At 43.2% G+C, this 22,153-nt stretch overlaps 3 protein-coding genes across 3 annotated transcripts in view; 1 reads left to right on the top strand and 2 right to left on the bottom strand.

Moving 5' to 3' along the window:
- The window catches only part of SLC4A5 (solute carrier family 4 member 5), a 107,197-nt gene extending 90,533 nt beyond the window's left edge, over positions 1 to 16,664 (top strand). The window contains exons 22-27 of the mRNA XM_055089270.1: positions 8,286 to 8,354; positions 8,835 to 9,008; positions 11,283 to 11,432; positions 13,390 to 13,474; positions 14,559 to 14,626; positions 16,579 to 16,664. Coding sequence (XP_054945245.1) covers positions 8,286 to 8,354; positions 8,835 to 9,008; positions 11,283 to 11,432; positions 13,390 to 13,474; positions 14,559 to 14,593 — 513 coding nt within the window. The 3' untranslated portion in view covers positions 14,594 to 14,626; positions 16,579 to 16,664. The remainder of the gene's footprint in view (positions 1 to 8,285; positions 8,355 to 8,834; positions 9,009 to 11,282; positions 11,433 to 13,389; positions 13,475 to 14,558; positions 14,627 to 16,578) is intronic.
- Positions 16,665 to 20,037: 3,373 nt separating this feature from the next.
- The window catches only part of MTHFD2 (methylenetetrahydrofolate dehydrogenase (NADP+ dependent) 2, methenyltetrahydrofolate cyclohydrolase), a 23,695-nt gene continuing 21,579 nt past the window's right edge, over positions 20,038 to 22,153 (bottom strand). The window contains exon 7 of the mRNA XM_055089269.1: positions 20,038 to 20,402. Coding sequence (XP_054945244.1) covers positions 20,308 to 20,402 — 95 coding nt within the window. The 3' untranslated portion in view covers positions 20,038 to 20,307. The remainder of the gene's footprint in view (positions 20,403 to 22,153) is intronic.
- Positions 20,398 to 22,153, bottom strand: part of LOC112067504 (bifunctional methylenetetrahydrofolate dehydrogenase/cyclohydrolase, mitochondrial-like) — a 5,308-nt gene continuing 3,552 nt past the window's right edge. Inside the window, exon 5 of the mRNA XM_024133502.2 lies at positions 20,398 to 20,885. Within this exon, the coding sequence (XP_023989270.1) occupies positions 20,722 to 20,885 (164 nt within the window). The 3' untranslated portion in view covers positions 20,398 to 20,721. The remainder of the gene's footprint in view (positions 20,886 to 22,153) is intronic.

The following is a 22,153-nucleotide window of genomic DNA, read 5'->3' as shown; positions in this document are numbered from 1 at the left end:
TTTTTTTTGTGGTATGCGGGCCTTCCTCTGTTATGGCCTCTCCCGTTGCGGAGCACAGGCTCCGGATGCGCAGGCTCAGCGGCCACGGCTCACGGGCCCAGCCGCTCCGCGGCATGTGGGATCTTCCCATACCGGGGCGCGAACCCGGTTCCCCTGCATCGGCAGGCGGACGCGCAACCACTGCGCCACCAGGGAAGCCCTGCCTTATTCTATTAATTACACATTTTTAAAAGGCCTTTATCACCGTGAAATTTCTCAATTATTCCACACTTAAAGTATCTAACATCTTAAAAGTCCAAGGGAATAAATTTCCTGAACATTGATACTGAACTAATACAGAGATCCTTTCAACCAAAAATAATTTAATGAAAATGATTTCTTTGTAAGCACAGAAGGGGAATTTGTATGTCCTCATCTAGTTATGCCATGGGCTGCCCAGCCCGCCCGCCCCCCCATTAGTATTCCATTGATCTGCCTGAAAGCAAATGCCCTTCCCATGTTCCATTACACTGGTCAAAGATGGTATAATTTTAAATACTATTATTATACAGTGATTTACAAACCACTCCATGTATTAAAATCTTGTGGAGAATACAGAAAATCTCTTAAAACCTCTCCATTTAAATCAGGCTTACATGTTTCTTTCAACATTACTCTCATCCACCAGTCGCATACCAAACAACCAAATAAGCTTCTTTCAAAAGCACTAGGAAATTCCCACTTAGTTTAGCTTATAATCTTATGAAGAGGCGGAAAATCAAGTCTCACAAAGGAATGTCATGGTCTCCAATGCACGTCCGCCTTTCCAGAGCAGCTGCCTGTAGCTGCAGCCCAAGGACGCTCAGGAACGCCAGCCACAGAGACGTCCCCCCACATCCTACACCCTCAATTCTGCTGCCATTCCACACTTCCCTCATTGCTCATTCTTCTGAAATAAAAAAAACCCTGAACAAAACCTACAGAACCTGAAGAAAACACTTACCCTGGCCAGAGTGGTAAAGCCTACATCTGTTAGTTGAGAACACCTTGCCACTTCTAATATTCTGTTAAAAAAACAAAGTGAAAGTCAACCCATTGGTCCCTGAAAACTGGGTTTATTAAAACAGCAAGAACTTAAGAAAACAACCTCTCATTCCCTAAGGACTATATAACACGGAGTTACATTCACAGCTAAGCAAGTCTGTATACAGATCCTGCTATTCATTTTCATGGAGTCATCATAAAGTGGTCCTGTGAATACCACATTTTAGGGTGATGCAATCAGAAGAACATAATAGAAGCTTGTAGTTAATGCCAAAATGCATGAGAAACGCATTTAAAAGCCTTCTTGATGGCATACTGCTTACCCCCAGAGGGCAGCCTGCTCCTAGAAAACAAAGGAGATGGAGATAAATACTCTGTCTCAGTTAATCTGTTGCTAAAGTAAATTATTCTCTTTCCCTATTTTACGTGTATGCTCACTAAGATTTAAATAGCTTTTCAAAATACTATGAAGGGACTGGTTAATCATAGGCTTGTCCCAAATATGAAATTCCATACTTATGAAAAAATACCCTTAAGCTTCCTGCCTCCTCCCACAGGCTCCCAGGGAGGCCCAGTGGAGAGGGCAGCTGAGCTCCTACCAGGAACTGCTGAACACCACCCTAAATACCAACCACAGGGCTGGGGAATCAAAAATAGTAGCTCTTCTTTGTGAAAAGTCTGGTGGTGTCTGCACGACAGTACCAAAGAACATTGTATGTTTGCTTACAAATTACTATAGAAGTTGAAAAAAAAAATAAAGCTAAAGTATAAGGAATCACTATCAACTGACAATCAATTAAAATACTGTATCTAATGGGAAAGTATGATCTGACTGAACCCAACTTTTAAGTATCACATGAGAGCCTTTCTCTTCTAACAATAAAATAAACCATGAAGGAGAATGGAGCTGAACATCCCTCTCTTTAAAACAGAAAAAGGTAATATGTAATATTTTTATAGAGAAGACTGGCTACCTCCTCAGCTCCTTAAGAGTATTCTACTCTAGGCTTCCGAGATTACGAAGGCCCATGGCCAGGTGATTACAAAAAAGTTTTAAGAAAGTTTTTATTGGTTTACGATGATTCTTATGTGTAAGACAAGTGGTTTCACAGGTTCTGGAGCTAGACTGCCTGAGATTGAACACTTGCTCCTGCACTTACTAACTGTGAGACCTTGAACAGGTTACTCGACCTGTGCTTTGGTTTTCTCACCTATAATACAGAGATAATAACAGTGCTTATATGGTGTTATGATGATTAAATGAATTAATATTTGTAAATAATTTAAAACAGTGGCTAACATGTTTAATATATAGTAAGTACAGTATAAGTTTTGTTTAAAAGAACAAAAAAGGTATACGGGGATTATCCCTATTTATTACAAAATAGTGTGCTGTGTGCTCTTACAAAATCAATATGGGCTTGATACCATGTGCATGCTAACACAGCATTCTTAGTAAATATTCAGCCAATCCTGTATTTAGGTAGAGAAGAGGAGCCATAGAGAAATAAAGCTTGCTTTAAAAGACCATCAGCACAAAGGAGGAGCTGTTTTTTCTCTTTAAATACTCCCTGCTATGTACCTGGCATCATTACTACAATATAAATGATCACAGGATGGGCTTCTAAAAACTTTCTTCAGAAAGGAATTATATGAAAGCATTAATAAGAGAAAATGCTTTTATTTCTTTTCTCAAGTAATGTGATAAAATGTTGATATTTTTCTAGTATGGATAGCCAAGAAGCAGAAGATGAGGACTATTACCCCCTGGTTCACGCCAATTACATGTAATCAAATGAGGTACAAAGCAAGTAGGTGCGCATCTGAAAGGGTAGTAGTGGCCTTGTAGTGTCTACCTTGAAAAATTCAAGGTTCCAAGGAATAAATATGAGTGAAGGAGGCCACTGCTCCTTTCCCCCGATTTTTTGAGATAAACAAGAAATGTTTACCTAAGCCGTGGGCAGTTCTGACCTAAAGCGTTCAGGATGGCATCTGTGATGTTGGAGCAACCAGAGGCACAGAGGGACTGTAACTTATGGCACCCTCTGCATATAGTAATGAGACCTTCATCTGTGATTTGCTAAAAAAAAAAACGAGGGAAAAACCCATAGTTATTAGTAACTTAGCAGAAGATAGAGAAAAAAGTTACCTCTGTGAAATAAGTGCCAAAAAGAAATAAAAGCAGATTTGATATTAACCATGTAGCAGACCTAAAAGAAAATGAATACACTTTGTTTTTTCCTCCCAGTTCCTTTTGATTTAGTTTTCAAGAGAATCTGTGCTCATTTCTGGTGCAAAGGGAAGAAGGTATAACAGGGTTCTTTTAACCTAATGGGACTGACAGGACTGGGAACAGATGGGGTGCATCATGGTGTAGGTTCAATTAAATGATTTTAAAACCTAGAAAACAGATAAAAACAGCAGTATTTTAATAGTATAAATGCATTTACAAGTTCAAAATTGATACTGATATTAAGTTACTTTAAAAAAATGAAAAAAATGAAACAACCTGTGGATCATAGCTGTAATCTCATATCGACCATAAATCCATTTATTTCTAAATTTTAGTTTTATAATATAAAGACTATCCTACATGGAAACAACCTAAATGTCCATCAACAGACGAATGGATAAAGGAGATGTGGCACATATATACAATGGAATATTACTCGGCGATAAAAAGGAACAAAATTGAGTTATTTGTAGTGAGGTGGATGGACCTAGAGTCTGTCATACAGAGTGAAGTAAGTCACAAAGAGAAAAACAAATACCGTATGCTAACACATATATATGGAATCTAAAAAAAAAAAAAAAAAGGTCATGAAGAACCCAGGGGCAAGATGGGAATAAAGACGCAGACCTACTAGAGAATGGACCTGAGGACACGGGGAGGGGGAAGGCTAAGCTGGGACAAGGTGAGAGAGTGTAAAATAGATAGCTAGTGGGAAGCAGTCACATAGCACCGGGAGATCAGCTCGGTGCTTTGTGACCAGTTAGAAGGATGGGATAGGGAGGGTGGGAGGGAAACGAAAGAGGGAGGAGATATGTGGATATATGTATATGTATAACTGATTCACTTTGTTATAAAGCAGAAACTAACACACCATTGTAAAGCAATTATACTCCAATAATAATGTTAAAAATTTTTTTAATGTGTATTAAAAATCACCTGGGAATCTTGTTAAATGAAGATACTGACTCGGTAGGTCTGTGGGGGGGCGCCAAATTCTGCATTTTTAAAAAAAAAACATTAATTTATTTATTTGGCTGTGCCAGGTCTTAGTTGCGGCACTCAGGATCTTTAGTTGAAGCATGCAGGATCTAGTTCCCTGACCAGGGATCAAATCTGGGCCCCCTGCATTGGGAGCATGGAGTCTTAACCATTGGACCACCAGGGAAGTCCCCCAAATTCTGCATTTTTAACAAACTCACCAATGGTACCAAATCATGCTGGTCCAAAGATCACACTTTGAGCAGCAAGGAACAAAATCACCCCCCACCCCTCTCTCCGTATCAATGGATGGTTAGACTGATATTAGATACAGTGATGTTTATTAGAGGATCAGTGATAATGTTTCAGGAAGGGGGACCCCTTCCAGGGCCCCAAGAGTGGGCTCTTGTCTAACACGTGGAAATGAATTGTCTGAGGAGATACACATGCTGACAAAGCAAGAGACTTTATTGGGAAGGGGTGCCCGGGCAGAGAGCAGCAGGTTAAGGGAACCCAGGAGAACTGCTCTGCCACATAAAGTCTCAGGTTTTATGGTGATTGGGTTAGTTTCTGGGTTGTCTCTGGCCAATCATTCTGACTCAGGGAACTTCTTGGTGGCACGCGCATCGCTCAGCCAAGATGATTCCAGTGAGGATTCTGGGAGATTGGTAGGACATATGGATTGGTGTCTCCTCTCTCCTTTGAACTTTCCCGAATTCTTCCTGTTGGTGGCAGCTTATTAGTTCCTCGTTCCTTACCAGGACCTCCTGTCGTAAGATGACTCACGTGAGTGGCTACTATCTTGCCTGGCCAGGGCTGGCGGCTTCAGTCAGTGTTTCCCCTAACAATAATCTTCAGTCCTTCCATCACCAATTTGCAAATATTTGGTTATCTTGCCAAACGAGGGCACTGAGGGATGAAGTGACCATGTATCTGAGGGGCAGCATAAATGGCTTACACACTCAGTTCTGCGGATTCTCAGTTCATCCCAATCCCCAAAGGTTTTTGTTTGTTTTGTTTCCTTTTTTGCCTGCAACTCACCACAGCTCATTAAGACTGTGGATTACTGTATTCTGCCTCAGAGGAACTCCTGACCATGTGGAAGTGCCACCTCTGTCCCCATGTTGTTCTCATGATCTTTGCCTCAAATTATATGGGAAGGCTGTGATGTCCTTATGTTTGTAGGGCTGTGATCCTTGTTCATTGCTTTAGCAGGTGGTATAAAGCTGACACCAGAGGCACCTTTTTGCCACTTGACTGTGTCACTAATATTTGAAAAGGGCCTTTCCCTGGAGATCCAAGAAAGATTTGCACCGATTAATCTAGAATTCTAGATCACAGCACTATCACTTGTGATGTCATGGGCCATTGGGATTTTCTGAGAAAGCTGCTTCAGCCTGCAAATGACAAGACTGGAGACAATTTCCTAGGCTTGATAATGAAGTGACTTGATAATCAGTCACTGGTAACGATAAACTAAGACAACTCAGTTTGATGTGGTTTTCACACCCATTAGGGTGAAAGGGAAGTTTTAAGCCATCTTAAATTTGTGTTGTTACAGATTATAGCTTGGTCTTTTTCTTAAAATTAATTAATTTATTTATTTATTTTTGGCTGCCTCGGGTCTTCGTTGCTGCATGTGGGCTTTCTCTAGTTGTGGCGAGCGGGGGCTACTCTGTTGCAGTGAGCAGGCTTCAGTAGTTGTGGCTCACAGGCTCTAGAGCACAGGCTCAGTAGTTGTGGCGCAGGGGCTCAGTTGCTCTGCGGCATGTGGGATCTTCCCGGACCAGGGCTCGACCCCACGTCCCCTGCATTGGCAGGCGGATTCTTAACCACTGCGCCACCAGGGAAGCCCCTATAGCTTAGTCTTTTAAGATTTTATTTCTCTGTTAATTGCTCCCACACTTTGAGGCTGATTAGTACAGATTTTTTTTCAGATTATTTTCCCATTATAGGTTATTACAAGATATCGAATATTGTTCCCTGTGTTATACTGTAAAGCCTTGTTGTTTATTGTATATATAGTAGTGTGTATCTGTTAACCCCATATTCCTAACTTATTCCTTCCCCTCCCTCTCTCCTTTGGTAACCCTGTTTCTTTTCTTTGTGAGTCTGTTTCTGTTTTGTTTTGCTTTTTAAAAAGTAGATTTATTTATTTACTTATTTATTTGGTTGCACCAGGTCTTAGTCGCAGTAGGCATGCTCTTTATTTTTTTAATATGAATTTTAAAAAATAAATTTATTTATTTATTTATGGCTGCGTTGGCTCTTCATTGCTGTGCGTGGGCTTTCTCTAGTTGTGGCGAGCAAGGGCTACTCTTTGTTGCAGTGCACGGGCTTCTCATTGTGGTGGCTTCTCTTGTTGCGGAGCATAGGCTCTAGGCTTGTGGGCTTCAGTAGTTGTGGCTCGCAAGCTCTAGAGCGCAGGCTCAGTAGTTGTGGCACATGGGCTTAGTTGCTCCGTGGCACGTGGGATCTTCCAGGTCCAGGGCTCAAACATGTCCCCTGCATTGACAGGCGGATTCTTAACCACTGTGCCACCAGTGAAGTCCCAGGTGTGCTCTTTAGTTGCTGCTCACAGGCTCCTTAGTTGCGGCTCGCCAGCTCCTTAGTTGTGGCTTGTGAACTCTTAGTTGCAACATGCATGCGGGATCTAGTTCCCTGACCAGGGATCAAACCCAGGCCCCCTGCATTGGGAGCATGGAGTCTTAACCACTGTACCACCAGGGAAGTCCCTGTTTCTATTTTGTATAAAGATTCATTTGTATGATTTTTTTAGATTCCACATATGTGATATCATAAAATATTTGTCTTTCTCTGTCTGACTTAGTATGATATTCTCTAGGTCCATCCATGTTGCTGCAAATGGCAATATTTCATTTTCTATGGCTGTGTAATAGAATAATATTCCATTTTGTATATACATATATATCTTATTAAAACAGTCTGTTGATGGGTTGAAATTTTTACCTTATTTCATAATTAGGCAAAAAACTTCATAAGCCATGTACAAATTGAATGATGCAATGGGCCCAGATTTCCCTTCTTTAAATTCAAGTGTTGTAGTTTAAGGTTTATCGCATATGGGTCCAAATCATGCTTTGTGTTTAAAAAATGAACACAGCCTAATTTATTTTAAACGAGAGGTTATTGATTTGTTTGGATTTGCCAACATCCTTAAATGGCTTCTAAAAGTTGGATACAGTACTTTGTGTTCTCGCAAGTGTTCAGCACAGCTGCCCTGGGAGCGAGCTGAGCAGCCTTGCTCGCAGTGGTGAGCCACGGGTGCAGGCAAAGGGAAGGATGAAAGAAGCCAAGACTCAGCTTGGAGAGACATACTTCAGAAGTCTTCTAAAGAGTCACAGTGATGACTGTAGAACAGTATGAGTGACATGATCCAACTTTTGAAAAAGCCAACAAACTACCTGTGAGCATGATGGGAAGGAGAGATACCCACCAAACCATCAGCAGTTTGTTGTCAGCCAGTAGGGGTTACTTCATACACTTCTGTTGACTCTTTTTTACCTGATCATATATGATGCATGAGCTTTGTTCATCAGCAGGTGCTCCCCACCCATTAGTAGGTCAGCTCATCAAAGGTCCCCAGCCCCCTGCAAGCTGAGCAATGCAGTTTGGGTTGCGGGGGAGGCCCTTAGCTGGCACTGGAGGTGGGAAGGGGCTGGCAGGAATGAGCAGTCTGTGGAGAATTGCCATGTTCCGGAAGATATATCTTCAGCCAGACCACATGGCTTCTGCAGGGCCTAAAGGGGGGCGGGGGGGGGACTAGGCTGGGAGAGCAACTGTCCACTGGGCTAGAGAAGAGGGCAGGAGTGCCCCAGAGACCATCTCATTCCCCAGTGACACTCTGGCTCCAGATCTGCTAGCAGACACTTCATTCCTCCAAACATCCAGCTCTTTCAACACTTGGAGAAAGCCGAGGCTGACCAGGCTGCCTCTGTGGCTCAGCAGACAGTCACCCTGAACAGGGTGGCCAATAGCCTGCCTTGGGCAGAGGCCCAGTCCAGAGCTCTGCTTCCCTCTCTCATTTCAGTACATCCCTTTGCCAGTGCTGTATGGAGTCTTCCTCTACATGGGTGTGGCCTCCCTGAATGGCATCCAGGTAAGGCTCTCCCCTTACGTCTTCTATCCTCATTTTACAGATGAGGAAACCGAGGCTCAGAATTCAAAACCCAGATCGAGCTGACTCCTATGAGCATTTCACTACACCTCTCTCTTCTCTAAGGCAATCTGCACAGAAGAAAATATTTTGTTTTGTTTTTTTTCTTTATTTACCATGATACATCAGACATCTTGGATAGCTTGTGTTGCTGTTAAGTTGCATTTTCCTTGAATGTGGGCAATGTTTACTGGGGCCAGTGCCAGGGCTGTAGCCCTCACCAAGGGCTCAGCACTCCTCCACCATAAGATCTCATTATACCTCCTCCTAGACCTCCAGTCCCCTTCCTTTGCATCCTGAAGGCCTGACCAGGGGCTCCCCTCTATGAGACCCCACTGCAGCACCCATTTCACCAGACCCAAGCTCCCAGCGGGGCCACCAGCGTCCCCATGGCCTGGCTGAGCCTTCCTCTGTCCTCACCAGTTCTGGGATCGCTGCAAACTCTTCCTGATGCCGGCCAAGCACCAGCCGGACCATGCCTTCCTGCGGCACGTGCCCCTGCGCCGGATCCACCTCTTCACCCTGGTGCAGATACTGTGCTTGGCTGTGCTCTGGATCCTCAAGTCTACGGTGGCCGCCATCATCTTCCCAGTCATGGTAAGATGAGTGCAGTCTTCCCCCTCGTGTTCAGCAGGTTCAGATGGGGAAGGTGTCCAGGGGGAGACCCACCCTAGCCTTCTCCTCCACAGTGGCCTGATTCTCTCGGGGTCACAAAGGCAGGCACAGATCAAGATTCGGGTTGTGACTCCAGGCCAAGTAGAGCTGGGGTGGGGTGTGTGTGTGGTGGAATGGAGAGGAGAGATGGGGAGGGAGGTTGTATGTGGTGGGTGGATGCTGTAGTGACAGCCCACACGCCCATCTCCATCCAGCTCAGGTCAGGGAGGCTCAGTGAGAATGCAAAAGCCAACCAACTTCGCCAACTCTGGGGTGCGATGGAGAAGCTAGGCAAATTCAACAAGGAGGCTGAGTTCCCCACTGCCAAAATTCAAACCAAGTGCAGAAGTAGATCTACACTAAATATAATTCTTCACCCTTCAATATAACTGAATTTGAAAAGATAAATGGGGGGATGGGATGGGGAGAGCTAGAAATAGAGATTTAGAACTTCAAAGTCCAATGTCATTAACATGTCATTGTTTGGAGGAGCTGGGGAAAGTATGTGAGCATTCTTTGACTATTCTTGAAATTGTGTGTAAGTTTGAAATTATTCCAAAACTAAAAGTGAAAAGAAGAAAAGCCAACAACATGTTGCATCTGGCACCTAGATCGCCCATGGAGGGCAGTGGCCTCCGCCCCTGCTGGGGCATGAGGAATGGGAGGGGGCACTGTGGGTTAATGCCTGGGGGAAGCCCTAGGTGGGCCCTAAAGCCTGCAGGGCTGGATTAGGGACTAAAGTGAGGACACAGAGTAGGATCTGAAATATCCTGGCAGGGTTCTGAGTCAGTGATTCTTGACCCTGGCTGCTCATAAGAGTCACTTGGGAGCTTTTTAAAAGCACATGCACCCAGGCCTCAGCCCAAATCAATGAAGTCAGAATCTCTTAGAGAAACCCAGGCATTGGTATTTATAGCAAGTCTACAGGTAAGCATAAATGTGCAGCCAAGGTTGAAAACCACCACTCCAGGGAAAGTGAAATGGATCCTCCCCAACAGTGCCCTCATGGGTTTCAGAGGTGAGGAGGGGAAAGGATCGTCACAATTGGCATGTACTGAGTGCTATTTCATTTAGTCCACACCTCCCCTAAAGAACTACCATTTTACAGACTGGAAAACTGAGGCTCAGAGAGCATGTGTGAGTCACTCAAGTCACACAACCAGGAAGGAGCAGAGCCAAGATTCACACCTTCCCCCATATTGATATTTTTTAATTTACATGCAGTAAAATTGACTCTGCTGTTCTATAGGAGTTTTGACAAAACACAGAGTAGCGATTCCGCCACCACAGTCATGATACAGAATAGTTCCATCACCTCTAAAATTCTGTGTTGTCCCTACGTAGACAGCCCTTCTTCCTACCCCTGCCCCTAGCAACCATGCTCTGTTTTCTGAGCCAGGAATTTTACAAACCAGGTCTGACCAACTCCCGAGCTCTGGTTGCTCCCAAGACACAGGGTCAGTGAGGACCCAGTGTTAAATCCGGCTGGATGGTTTTCTTCCTGACCTCATCTAATGGCTAGTTCTTGGTGGTGAAAGGACAATATTCATAACTAGCTACTTGGACCCATTGCATCTATTAAAAGTCAGTGTTTAATCTTCTCCAAAGAGCACATGTTTTGCCTTTGTTTATCCTGAACAGAACAAAACTTTCTAGACTTTCCTTTAAAAATTCTAGATATGCCAGTATACTTTATTCAGTTTGTTAGCAGAGAGATTGGCAGCTCTCAGAAATGGGGCCATGGGGACAGCTGGTCTCAAAGTGTCATCCCTGAATCAGTGGCATCAACATCTCCTGGCAATCTTGTTAGAGATGCAAATCTCAGGCCCCACCCCAGACCTTCTGAGTCAGAAACTCACCCAGCACCTAGCAGTGTGGGTATTAACAGCCTGCCAGGTGATTTGATCTAAGCTCAAGTCTGAGAACCACTAATTTAAAGAATAACTGTAGTTCTCCACCCATGGTCCCCATCTGGCTCTGCACCTCAGCTGTCACAGGCTTTGTGCCTCTGGGTCACTGGTAGGCATCGCCACTCAACTGAGAGGCTGGATGAGAGGAACCAAGATGGGTGGCAGGTGAACAGTGGTTTGGGGGAGCTTCGAGAATGTTCCAAAGATACCAGAAAAAGTCCCTGAACATAGCTGACTGAGGGAGAAAAAAAATGGTGCCCAAGTTTGGGGCCTTGAGCCCATGGTTTTCTCTGAACTCTCACCACAGATCCTGGGCCTCATCATCGTTCGAAGGCTTCTGGACCTCATCTTCTCCCAGCATGATTTGGCCTGGATTGACAACATCCTTCCAGAGAAGGAGAAAAAGGAGGCAGATAAGAAGAAGAGGAAAGGGGCCCGTGAGCACAGTGACGAGGAGGTGGGGAGGATGTGAGGCCTGGGCTGATGGGAGGGATCAAGAGACCCTCCCTCCACCTCTGCCATGGCCAGGGTGGGGAGGCTTCTCAGGTAGCCAGGAGCGATTGACTGGGCCCAGTGTCAGTCTGGTGTGCTGAGATCATGTCTATTCATATGAATACCCTCAGGGTAGGCCACAGTGAACGAGCCCTCTCATCCAGGAAAAAGTCAGTTGGCCATGCCTATTTTCCCCCATTCCTGTGGGCTCTTGGGGCCATTACAACAGCAGTGTAGGTCCCTGAGGGGACAGGGCAGAAGACTCGGCTCCATCATGGAGGAGGTTATGAGGACTGACCTCCAAAGAACAGAGCGGGCCCAGGGGGAGGGGTCTAATAGGGACTCATTAGTAGACTGGACTCCTGGGCAAGTGAGAGGACTGGAGACAAGCCTTGCTTGGGCCTGTCCGTAGGCTCCTGGGCAGAGAGGTGGGGGAAGACGCACGTGGCCTCCTGAAAGGAGGGTGACTACATTCCCCAGATGCCTGGGACCACTCTGTCTCAGTCACCCCATCTGCCCCTCTCTTCTCCCATGCCTCCTCCCCATTCTCACCCCAGAACACGCAGGGAGTCAACAGACAAGAAGTCAGTCCAGAACTTATAGTAAATCACAAAATGTTAGTGAAAAAGATTGTCTAGTTCAAGTGTTCATTACAGATGATGAAACTGTCCCCCAAAAGGGAAGTGACTCACCCAAGATGGACGTATAGGCTAAATGTCTAGGAGGGAACTAAGAAAACCATTCCCACTTTGAATCTGATCATTTCCAACATACTAAGCTGCCCACGTCCTTCCTAACACCATGCCTGGCTCCCATTCTCCCAATTTGACCCAAACCCACATCCCTGCCTCCACCGTGAACTGTTCTAGCAATCTTGCCTTTTGCAGATCTAAGCTGCTGATAGGCAAGCCCTTGCTGACTGATTGATGATTAAACCATCTTCTGATGGTAGTGATAGGCCAAAATTCCCCTGGTCCTTAATTCCTGTCCTCTTCCCAGAACGTAAGAGGCCCATAATCCCCATTCACATGTTTTTCACTGATGATTTTTTTTTGGCCGTGCTGCACAGCTTGCGCGATCTCAGTTCCCTGACCAGGGAATTGAACCCGGGCCACAGCAGTGAAAGCCCAGAATCCTAACCATTAGGCCACCAGGGAACTCCCCCTTGTTGATGATTTAGATGATTTGCAAAGTTAGGTTCTGAGAACAAAGAAACTGAGAAAAAAGAAAAAAGAGAAAAAAAAAAAAAAAGTAAGGGGCTTCCCTGGTGGCGCAGTGGTTGAAAGTCCGCCTGCCGATGCAGGGGACGCGGGTTCGTGCCCCCGTCCGGGAAGATCCCACATGCCGCGGAGCGACTGGGCCCGTGAGCCATGGCCGCTGAGCCTGCGCGTCCGGAGCCTGTGTTCCGCAACGGGAGAGGCCACAGCAGTGAGAGGCCCGCGTACCGCAAAAAAAAAAAAAAAAAAAAAAAGAAACTGAGAGTCTAAGTGCCTTTTAAAGACAAGTATTATTCTTTCACTGATTCATTCAATAAATATTTGAGTGGCTACCACATGCCAGGAACTATTTCAGGGGTGGGAAAAAGCATCTCTGGTTTATATGATATATTCAATGGAAAAACGGGATTCAATTTACATAAATTCATTTTATACACGTCTTCAGCTATTGTGTGAGGTTCACTCCCAAGTGACTGGTTACCACGACAGTTGAAACTGTTCTGATGAGTAACATTCCTGCAAGAGTTCTGTCCTTTCTAGTGTACTCAGCGGGCCCCAGGGTAATTGCAGCACCCACTGTCTAGTCTGGATATGAAGAAGATGGTGGTTTGCACACTGTGGACGCATGTATTTTCCGTCTTGGCAAGAAAGCCAACACTGTTGTATTGGTGGTATTTATCAGCTTTTCCCACTGTTTCTCTCCAGCCCCAGTTCCCTCCTCCCTCAGTTATAAAGATTCCCATGGAAAGTGTCCAATCAGATCCCCAAAACGGTATCCACTGCGTTGCCAGTAAGTAAAACACATGGTGTCTCCCCCTTCCTACTTACTACTAATCCTCCACCTCTTCCTCAAGGAACTTTCATCTCTAACTCAGATCTATTGGTCTTAGATACTAAAGGACTCGTGTGCTAGGCAGAGTTCAAAAAGAACTGGGCTACAAGAACTGGAACTCCAACCATATGGAAGCCCCAAATCAAACCATGTAGACTTCAGCGATCAATCTTCATTTGTTTAGGCAAACCCCCTCTTTCCCTCCTTACCCCTAGTGCCCTCAGATGCCTGTGGCACCACCTTGCCCCCTCTTGCATTGTTTCAGACTGCGTTGATCCAAACAGGACTGCTGAGCCTCTCATGTTTGCCAGTGGTTGTTGAAATGATCGAGAGCTCAAAGCCAAGCTGAGTTGTCCCCTTTAGGAAAACAAGTAGCATCACACTGGGATTATAAAATTAGTCAAGGTCCTAGTGGTTGGGCTGTGATTCTGTGTGAATCACAAGCACCTTCCACATGTTGAAAGGGAACCTGCCTGGGAAGGATCAGATGTGGCTTATGAAGATCTTGGGGGATTTTACTGCTGCCTTTACCCGCTTCCAGCCTCAGCTTCCTATTGGTGGATAGTCTTGTCATCAAGACAACACAGTCTATCCTGGGAGTAGTCTGAAAGATGCCAACATGGGTCCTGACCCTGGTGCTCCTAAGGGCTTGCCACTTTCCCCAAAGGCCCATACTGGAGATCCTGCCAGCCCCCACAAGGGCCCTTCAAGGAAGGGCTTCCCATTACATTCTCCTCCAGAAGTACCTCTTCCTTTTGAATTTCTCATGCCCTTCCTCCTTCTCATTTGTATACCTCCATCACCTTTCTTCATTCTTCCCTGGCCCTTGCCATGCCTCCCACCCACCTCTGGGTGAAGGAATAAATGAACCAGAAGCCACCTATCTCTGTGAGGCCCCTGTATTCCTCTTGTGTAGTACTGGCCACAGGGTTAGAGAATCGAAAGGAGAAGAAATGGGTGAGGGAAGCACTGGAGAAAGAGGGTATTCTCCAGAATAGTTCTCAAAGCTGCTCCACATCTGACACTTTAATTTTCCTGCCAGGACAAAGATCTTCCAGTTGGAGTTACTCACTCTGATTCTTCCTTCAGTGATTCAGAACTCGACCGAAGGTAACAGCCATGAGATAAGACTCTCTGAGTGTTAGATAAGAGCCTAAGCAATGGCTTTGAAAGCGGAGGGACTAGGATTTCCCCGGCTAACCAGTGTCTCAGTAAAAGGCCTTTGCTGGTCCACCACGGGACACAAAGGCACAGACCTGATTACTGAGTGTCAAGTAACAAATCTGTCCTCTTATTGACATAATGTGATTACAACACACAAAGGTACTGAACTTTAGAAAAGGAAATTCTTACAAAATATTAAGTAGAATGAAAATTGAAAGTAAATATTGAAAAAGGAAAACAGAAACTAGACGTGATTTAACTATCTATTATTAAAAGCCAGGATGAATGAACTCTAAGGATCAAAACACCAAGCACTCTAATACTCTGTGGAGTAAAATAACAGCATGGTTAATATGCAAAGGTCAGAAAGGGTATCAAGGAAAGCTAACTAAATATCAATGATCAAGTGGAGATAAAAACAGTCAAGAAAGGATTCAAGGCCCAGGTTCCAGGAACTCCCATGCCAACCATGTGATTCCTTGCTGTTCTTAATGAGAAGCCACCCTCAAAAAAGGTGGGACTACTTGATGATTGAAAACAAGGGGGGGGTCAAAAATGGAAAAGAGGAATTCAGAGGCAAGAAAGTCTGCCTCAGTCATTACTAGGGAAGATGGTGGGGGCAGTCCCACTCCTACAGTGTGCCCTAAGCTGGACAAGAATCACTGTGCTACATCTGACAGTAAAAGCACGGGCTATCCCAAGACTAGAGGTAGCTGGCTCCAGACGGAGATGGGACTCACCTGAGATTTTAGGAAACATGTATAGGATCTTCTGAGTTACATGTCAAAGCTGTTATCACATTGCCAGGATGAGAAGAGATTTATCACCAGTATAAGCCTCCCTAAGCAGCAGGCCCAAGACTACTAGTAGTGTCGCATGTCCAAATGACATCTCTGCCTGCCTTCTCATCCCACCTCCCCAGTCAGGGCTCCTATGCCCTTAATGCCACAGATCTTTATAAATAAATGTGTTAAGAGAAAAGCACTGTCTGTCTTATTTTCATTTTAAGGTAGCCTACACAAAATTAAATCTCTAATTGCTCTAATTTCAGTTAATGGAGAGAGAATTTGGTCCAGGATAGGACACTTCCAAAAACCTGTTAAAGCACACAAAGCAGGGGACAAGGTCAGAAATGCAGAAAATTTCATAACTAGTGATGGCACCTCCCAACTATGCTGGTGTTTTACTGAATCTATGAAAGTACATAGAAGTAAAGACAACTAAATAGCAGGATTCCATTTCAGTGAAGAAAAAACTCAGCAACATGATCTAGTTTAACAAAGATTAAGCATCCATGATCTACCAGGCATGATGCTTAACTTCTGGGAATATAGAAAGACAGGCATGTGTACCACATGCCAAGAACGGAGCACACATAAGAGAAAGGACAGGCATCGAAGGGAGGAATCTGCCTTACCCAGAGAATCTGGGAACAATAAATAGGAGTCTTCCAGATGTACAGAGTAAAAGAAAAAAGAGAGAAAAGAAGGCACTGCAGGTATTGAGAAAAGGCCTGAAATATTACACAGACACAGGGCAAAGAACCCAGGATGGACGGGGCAAACAGCAAGCAGGCAGAAGTTTGAGCAGAGAAGGCTCTTGTCTCGCCAGGCTAAGGAGCTTGAATTCTCTCCTTTGAACAGTGGGGAACCACAGTCAGGTTCCTGATCCAAAAAGTTCACTTTGGCAGCAATGTGAAAAATAGGTTGAAAAAGGGTGAGACCAGTAATTGTGACAGCGGAAGGCCAAGCAGATAGGATACTGCTAGTTCTTGTGATGTGTTAAGAGTTCAAAAGCAAAGACAGAACTATTTGCACTAGAACCCTGTTCTGGGGGATAGCATTAAAAAACACCAAATCCTAGATAAATCGTTCTTCTCTCTTCTTTTTCTCATTCAGCATCACCCTGCACTTCAAAATCTCCTGTCCAGCTTCACCTGCCTTCAGCTACTCACAGAGCCCAGTCTTCATGGTGCCACAGGTGAAGATAGAGATGGAGCCAGACTGTGACTTCACAGACACGGAAAGATATAGAAGAGAAGCTGACAGCGAGACCACCCTCTAGGAGGACGGACGGGGCACAGAGTGAGGGCCTGGTTTAGTCTTCACTGGGAGGGTCTGGGCCAAAACCCTTCACTTTTCCAAACCTGTTTCCTTATTTACCAAACAGAGGGAGTCATTCTGCTTGATAGAAAACTGGAGAGCTGCTGATGAAAAGTACTGCTTACGTGCAAAGCCCTCTACTTCCCTCTGTAGTTATGAAAATAACTAAAGCTAAATGTTACACCTTATTTTAAAATATAGTCCAGCATAGAAATTATAACATTTCTTTTGAAATGAAAAAATGCTTTCTCTCAAAACTGTAGCTAAGACAAAGGGGCACTAGTCAATTTTTATTTAAAACAAATATCAGTTAAGATTTTTTTTTTAAAGCTGAGATTTTAAATTATCTAGATGGTCTTAAAACAACTTAAAATACTCATACTTTAATAGACCAAGGTTGGAAAATTTGTTTTGCAATTTTGCATATTAAGAAATGCTAAAAAGGACCTCTTATCTCTCCATCCAATTCAGTTTTCTAAGGGTCATATGACAAGTTTGAACTATCTGCATTATGAGCCTTGTTCCAGCACAGACGTGTGACTGGGGCTTTTCCAGATTGAAAGCTATTTCTAAAAGTCTGGTAATGAAAGGACCAACATGTTTGAGTGGATATTTTAAAAACAAAATAGTTCCTGTTAAAATGAAATCTCAAATCACAAGGCAAATCAACAAAATGATCCTTTAAATTAGTATCACTGGTTTTTCAAGCCCAGAATCACATTTCATTATGCATTTGGGTAGGTCTCTCCTGCAAGTTTTCAATGGCCTGATTCCCAAAGTCAAACTTGCATTCACATTAATATTGCATATTAGGCAGGGCTCATGTGAAATTTTGGAAGATTAAAACTCTGTAATACTAGTCAGACGAGTACTTTAAAGGAATAATTAGAAACAAATTGGGTAGATTAAAAACCCGTTAATAGTGAAGCAAACTCTTTTCCTCATGAAATTTAAGATCAGTCTTCTTATCTTCAAGTCACATTTAACAAACACCAACCATGTTTATTTACCACCTACTGTGTGCCTCATAGCCACAATGCATCTGACATTTACCTTCTCCAAAAAAACTGTGGATTTGAATCTTGAGTAAATCACTTTGGTTACGGTTACCACATTTACTCAAGATGACAAATGCAGGTGCTTTTTCTTTATCCCTTTCTATTTTTTAAAGACAAATGACACTAGATCATTAACCACCTTGAGTACAGGGACAGTTAATTGCCTCTGTAATCCCCAGAGCCAGTACAGTGCCTGGTCCATAGAAAGCTCTCAGTGTTTATTAAATTAAATCTCAGAACTCCCTTCCAAGGATACTGCCAGGTTTAGGTAAAGCTCTAAACCTCCACCACTTCTACGGAGAGCAGCAGAATTACTTAGCTGCTCACTAACCCAGAACCATTGCCTGAGCTTAAGTATACATTCTTTGTCTTCATCTGCACCAATTTTGGTAGAGCTAACAATCTACACTTAACATTTCAGTTTAAAAAACTGGCTGATTTCCAACAGCATTTTGTCCAAATTTGAATTGTAGCAATGTTGTGGATTCAGGAGTAAATGTGCTTGATTAATCAAACAAGCTGGAAAACTAGAATGTTAATTTTTTGTTGTTGTAAACTGATCACCGTAATTTTCACATTGCCTGTCATTTGCCTTTTGTACACACACACACACACACGCACACACACACACACGAACATTTTAATTTCCATAGCTTTTAATAGGTTGACGTATTGGTACTTCTCCGTGCAGTAACAATAACTTGTAACTACAGTTCAATAAAACTTAATCCTGTCTGCTCATCTTGCTCCATGTTTAATAATTTGGGTGAGTCAGCAGGCATGGCTTATGTACAGGAACTACACCTCACTTGCAAAAATATCTCTAGCAACTATCATCCCTCTTCATCTCCAGAAAACTATCAAAAGCATAAAGGCGACGGGCTTCCCTGGTGGCGCAGTGGTTGAGAGTCTGCCTGCCGATGCAGGGGACAAGGGTTCGATCCCTGGTCCGGGAAGATCCCACATGCTGCGGGGCAACTAAGCCTGTGCACCACAACTGCTGAGCCTGCGCTCTAGAGCCCGTGAGCCACAACTGCTGAGCACGCATGCCACAACTACTGAAGCTCGTGCGCCTAGAGCCCGTGCTCTACAACAAGAGAAGCCACCGCAATGAGAAGCCCACGCACTGCAATGAAGAGTAGCCCCCGCTCGCCGCAGCTAGAGAAAGCGCGCGCAGCAACGAAGACCCAACACAGCCAAAAACAAACAAATAAATGTATAAAAAAAAGCATAAAGGTGGCAGATGAACAAGGCGGGGGAGAAGGTCAGCTCTGCATTGTTCTCCTTCCTCTCTCTGCCTCAAGCTGCCTGGAACGGGAGTTGCTTCTGCCTGCATGAAAGCCAAATACCCAGCCCTTGAGCAGAATACACCGGACCTATCCTCGCTGCAAATATGCCACAGCAAATACCTTTCAATCTGTGCAATCAAACTAATGCTTTAAACACACACACACAGACACACGAAAAAAAATTTATATATCTGGGGGGGTGGGGCTTGGCAAAGCACATCAAAAAGTCCTGTGTAAATTGAACATATGGTTTAGAAAATAATCAGAACAAGACTAACCACTTAAATGAATCTTACAGATTAAACGCCTGGCTTGGCACAACCTTTCGGGATGTAAGATGAAAAGGACTAGGCTCATTTCTCCACAGCTCTTTAAACCAATTTGTTTAAGGCATTGGATTGGGTATTACCAAATATAGGAATATTTAGGTTGATTAAATCCAATGAGAAAAATTAGGTCACAACAAGATAGTAGCAGAAAGAAACAGTATTTCAGAAACTCATTCTATACCAGTCAGAAGTGTTTTATTTAAAAAAACAAAATGAAGCAAAAAAGTCCTTTAATCAGAAAGTCTGATTAAATTCAGTATTAACTCAAGTTCTCAGAAATCAATCGAGGAAAGCCAACAGGTGCATCAGAGAAAAGCTGGCAGCTGTTGACAGTTATTTGATGGAAAAGTAAGTTGCATACTTATACAAGCTGCCCTAATGATCATCAAGCCCAAGTTATGTTGTCCAAATACAGGTTTCAAGATACACTAAAGAAACCATACAGACACCCCCACCAGTATAAAATTTTGACAATGAAGTTGAAGGATGTAGGAAAGTCAAGTATGACAACACACATGAATAATTTATAAAATAAGACTGTCAATCCTAGAAAACTAAAATGGGGAGACCTCAGGAACGGTAACGAACATAAAATGAGGGCTAATAGCAAATGAAACAACCCCAAACATTTTCCCAATGACTAAGCTACAAAATGACAGCTTAGGAGACTATTAACATGTAGTTTTTCTTCTGGTTATCAATCAATACATATATTAAATTAGGGTAATCTTTTTTCTACTCAACTACCATCACTTCTTTCCTTTTTACCTTTTCCCTGATTCTCTCTTGGAACATTTTTCCTTTGGTTTGACCAGTTGGACTCAGAAGGTTTGGAACCTGAAGTGAGCATCAACTCATTATTGGAATAACATCTGGGAAATGCAATCGTAGAAAAGACAAATTTGTGCAGCATTGGTGGTATAGTGGTAAGCACAGCTGCCCTCCTAAAAAAGACAAATTTTAACTGAAGTGGTTGACAAAGTTATTAGGCAGCCATTCTCAATGTGACAGTGTCCCCCTGTTAATCAATCAGTAGGTTAATGGCTTCTCTTGGCTGGATCCCATGATCCAGCACGATAGTGGCGTGCTCCCTGGTGGGTAACTGCAGGGCTATGTGTGCAAACACCCACCCATTTAAGCTTACAAATAAATAGAAAGCATTGTTTTAAACCATTTAAGTAGAATAAATATTGCATTTCTATTGGCCTGGTTTTCCTCGTGAACTAGCTTGGAGTGCTCTTCATGACACAGAAGACACAATAGTTAATTACTTGCTACTCCAAGCTCCTTAGACTTCAGTACTTCCCGCTCTTCAAGCCTCAGCACTTTTTTTGCAGCAATAATGGTATTCTTCATTAGCATTGCCACTGTCATGGGACCAACACCCCCAGGGACTGGAGTGATGTAACCGGCTTTCTTCCTGACTCCTACATGGAGATAAGACAGGCAGACTGCTTTAATTATGGCAAAGGAACTGTATGTACTTTATCATGGAAGAAGCATGCAAAGAAAAAGCAATAAAATACATAAGCATCTTCATAAGCCTCAAACTCATTTAAAAAATCACAGCTACATTACTCAAGAGTAAAGGCTTTTGAACACACTAATATAAAATAACACACATATAGGGACTTCCCGGGCGGCCCAGTGGTTAGGAGTCCGCTCTTCCACTGCAGGGGGCGCGGGTTCGATCCCTGGTGGGGGAACTAAGATCCCGCATGCTGTGCGGAGCGGCCAAAAATAAATAAATCAATAGCACACATATAATAAGCAGAGTTGTTCAGTGAATATTTATATATCTAAATAACCTATAATTTACCAGCCATACTTTTCCTCCATATTAAATCAACTTAAAAAGAAACATCTCAGTAGGTTAACTGTATGGGAAGTGTAACTATAATAATAATAAACATTACTTCAATTAATACCTGCCTACAATATTTTCTTAATTTTATCCTATTTATTTAACTATACTGTTTGCCCAAAGCACCAAGCAAAGTAATTTTCTGGAAAGTAAAAAGTAAGATTTTTAAAATTCTAATCTAAAGGGAAAAATACTTAGATACCTAGGCTTGGGTCTGACTGCTTTAGAAGAAACAGAAAGCTAGAAATAGGATTACTGGCATAAAATTCAGATAAAATCAGAACTGAAAGGAGAAATCTACTAGCAAATTCCAAAATTTTAGCAATTTGGCTCTGTCCCATACTTTTAACATGCCAGGTCTGTGGTCTCTCCTCCCAGTATGAAAATGAGAAATCTGTAAAACTTTTTAGGAGACTCAATAGTTTAGGAAAATCACTTCATTAAATTTTCAGACTTGTTAAAAGTCTTGAAGTTGTTTTAATTATAAAATAGCCCTAAGCGGAAAAGAACAAAACAATTCTCTGAAAACTCTACATCTGTTCTCCATAATTTGATGATACAAACACCTAAAATAATTCTAGAATGACTGTAATTGTTAAAAAGATTTTTCTTAATTAATTCTCATGGAAAGCATTTTAAATGGTATTACCAAGGTAACATAAGTTTAAAAGTTAAAATAGTCTGCCCTAAATGTCCAATAATGATAGTATTTATTGACTTTTATTTTCATTTTATTTTTTATTTTTTTTGTTTTTTGTTTTTTGTGGTACGCGGGCCTCTCACCGTTGTGGCCTCTCCCACTGCGGAGCACAGGCTCTGGACGCGCAGGCC

Source organism: Physeter macrocephalus, chromosome 12, assembly GCF_002837175.3.
Source record: "Physeter macrocephalus isolate SW-GA chromosome 12, ASM283717v5, whole genome shotgun sequence".
Lineage (NCBI taxonomy): Eukaryota > Metazoa > Chordata > Mammalia > Artiodactyla > Physeteridae > Physeter > Physeter macrocephalus.
The sequence above is the reverse complement of the archived record's forward strand: the minus strand, read 5'-3'. Positions and strand labels throughout refer to the sequence as shown.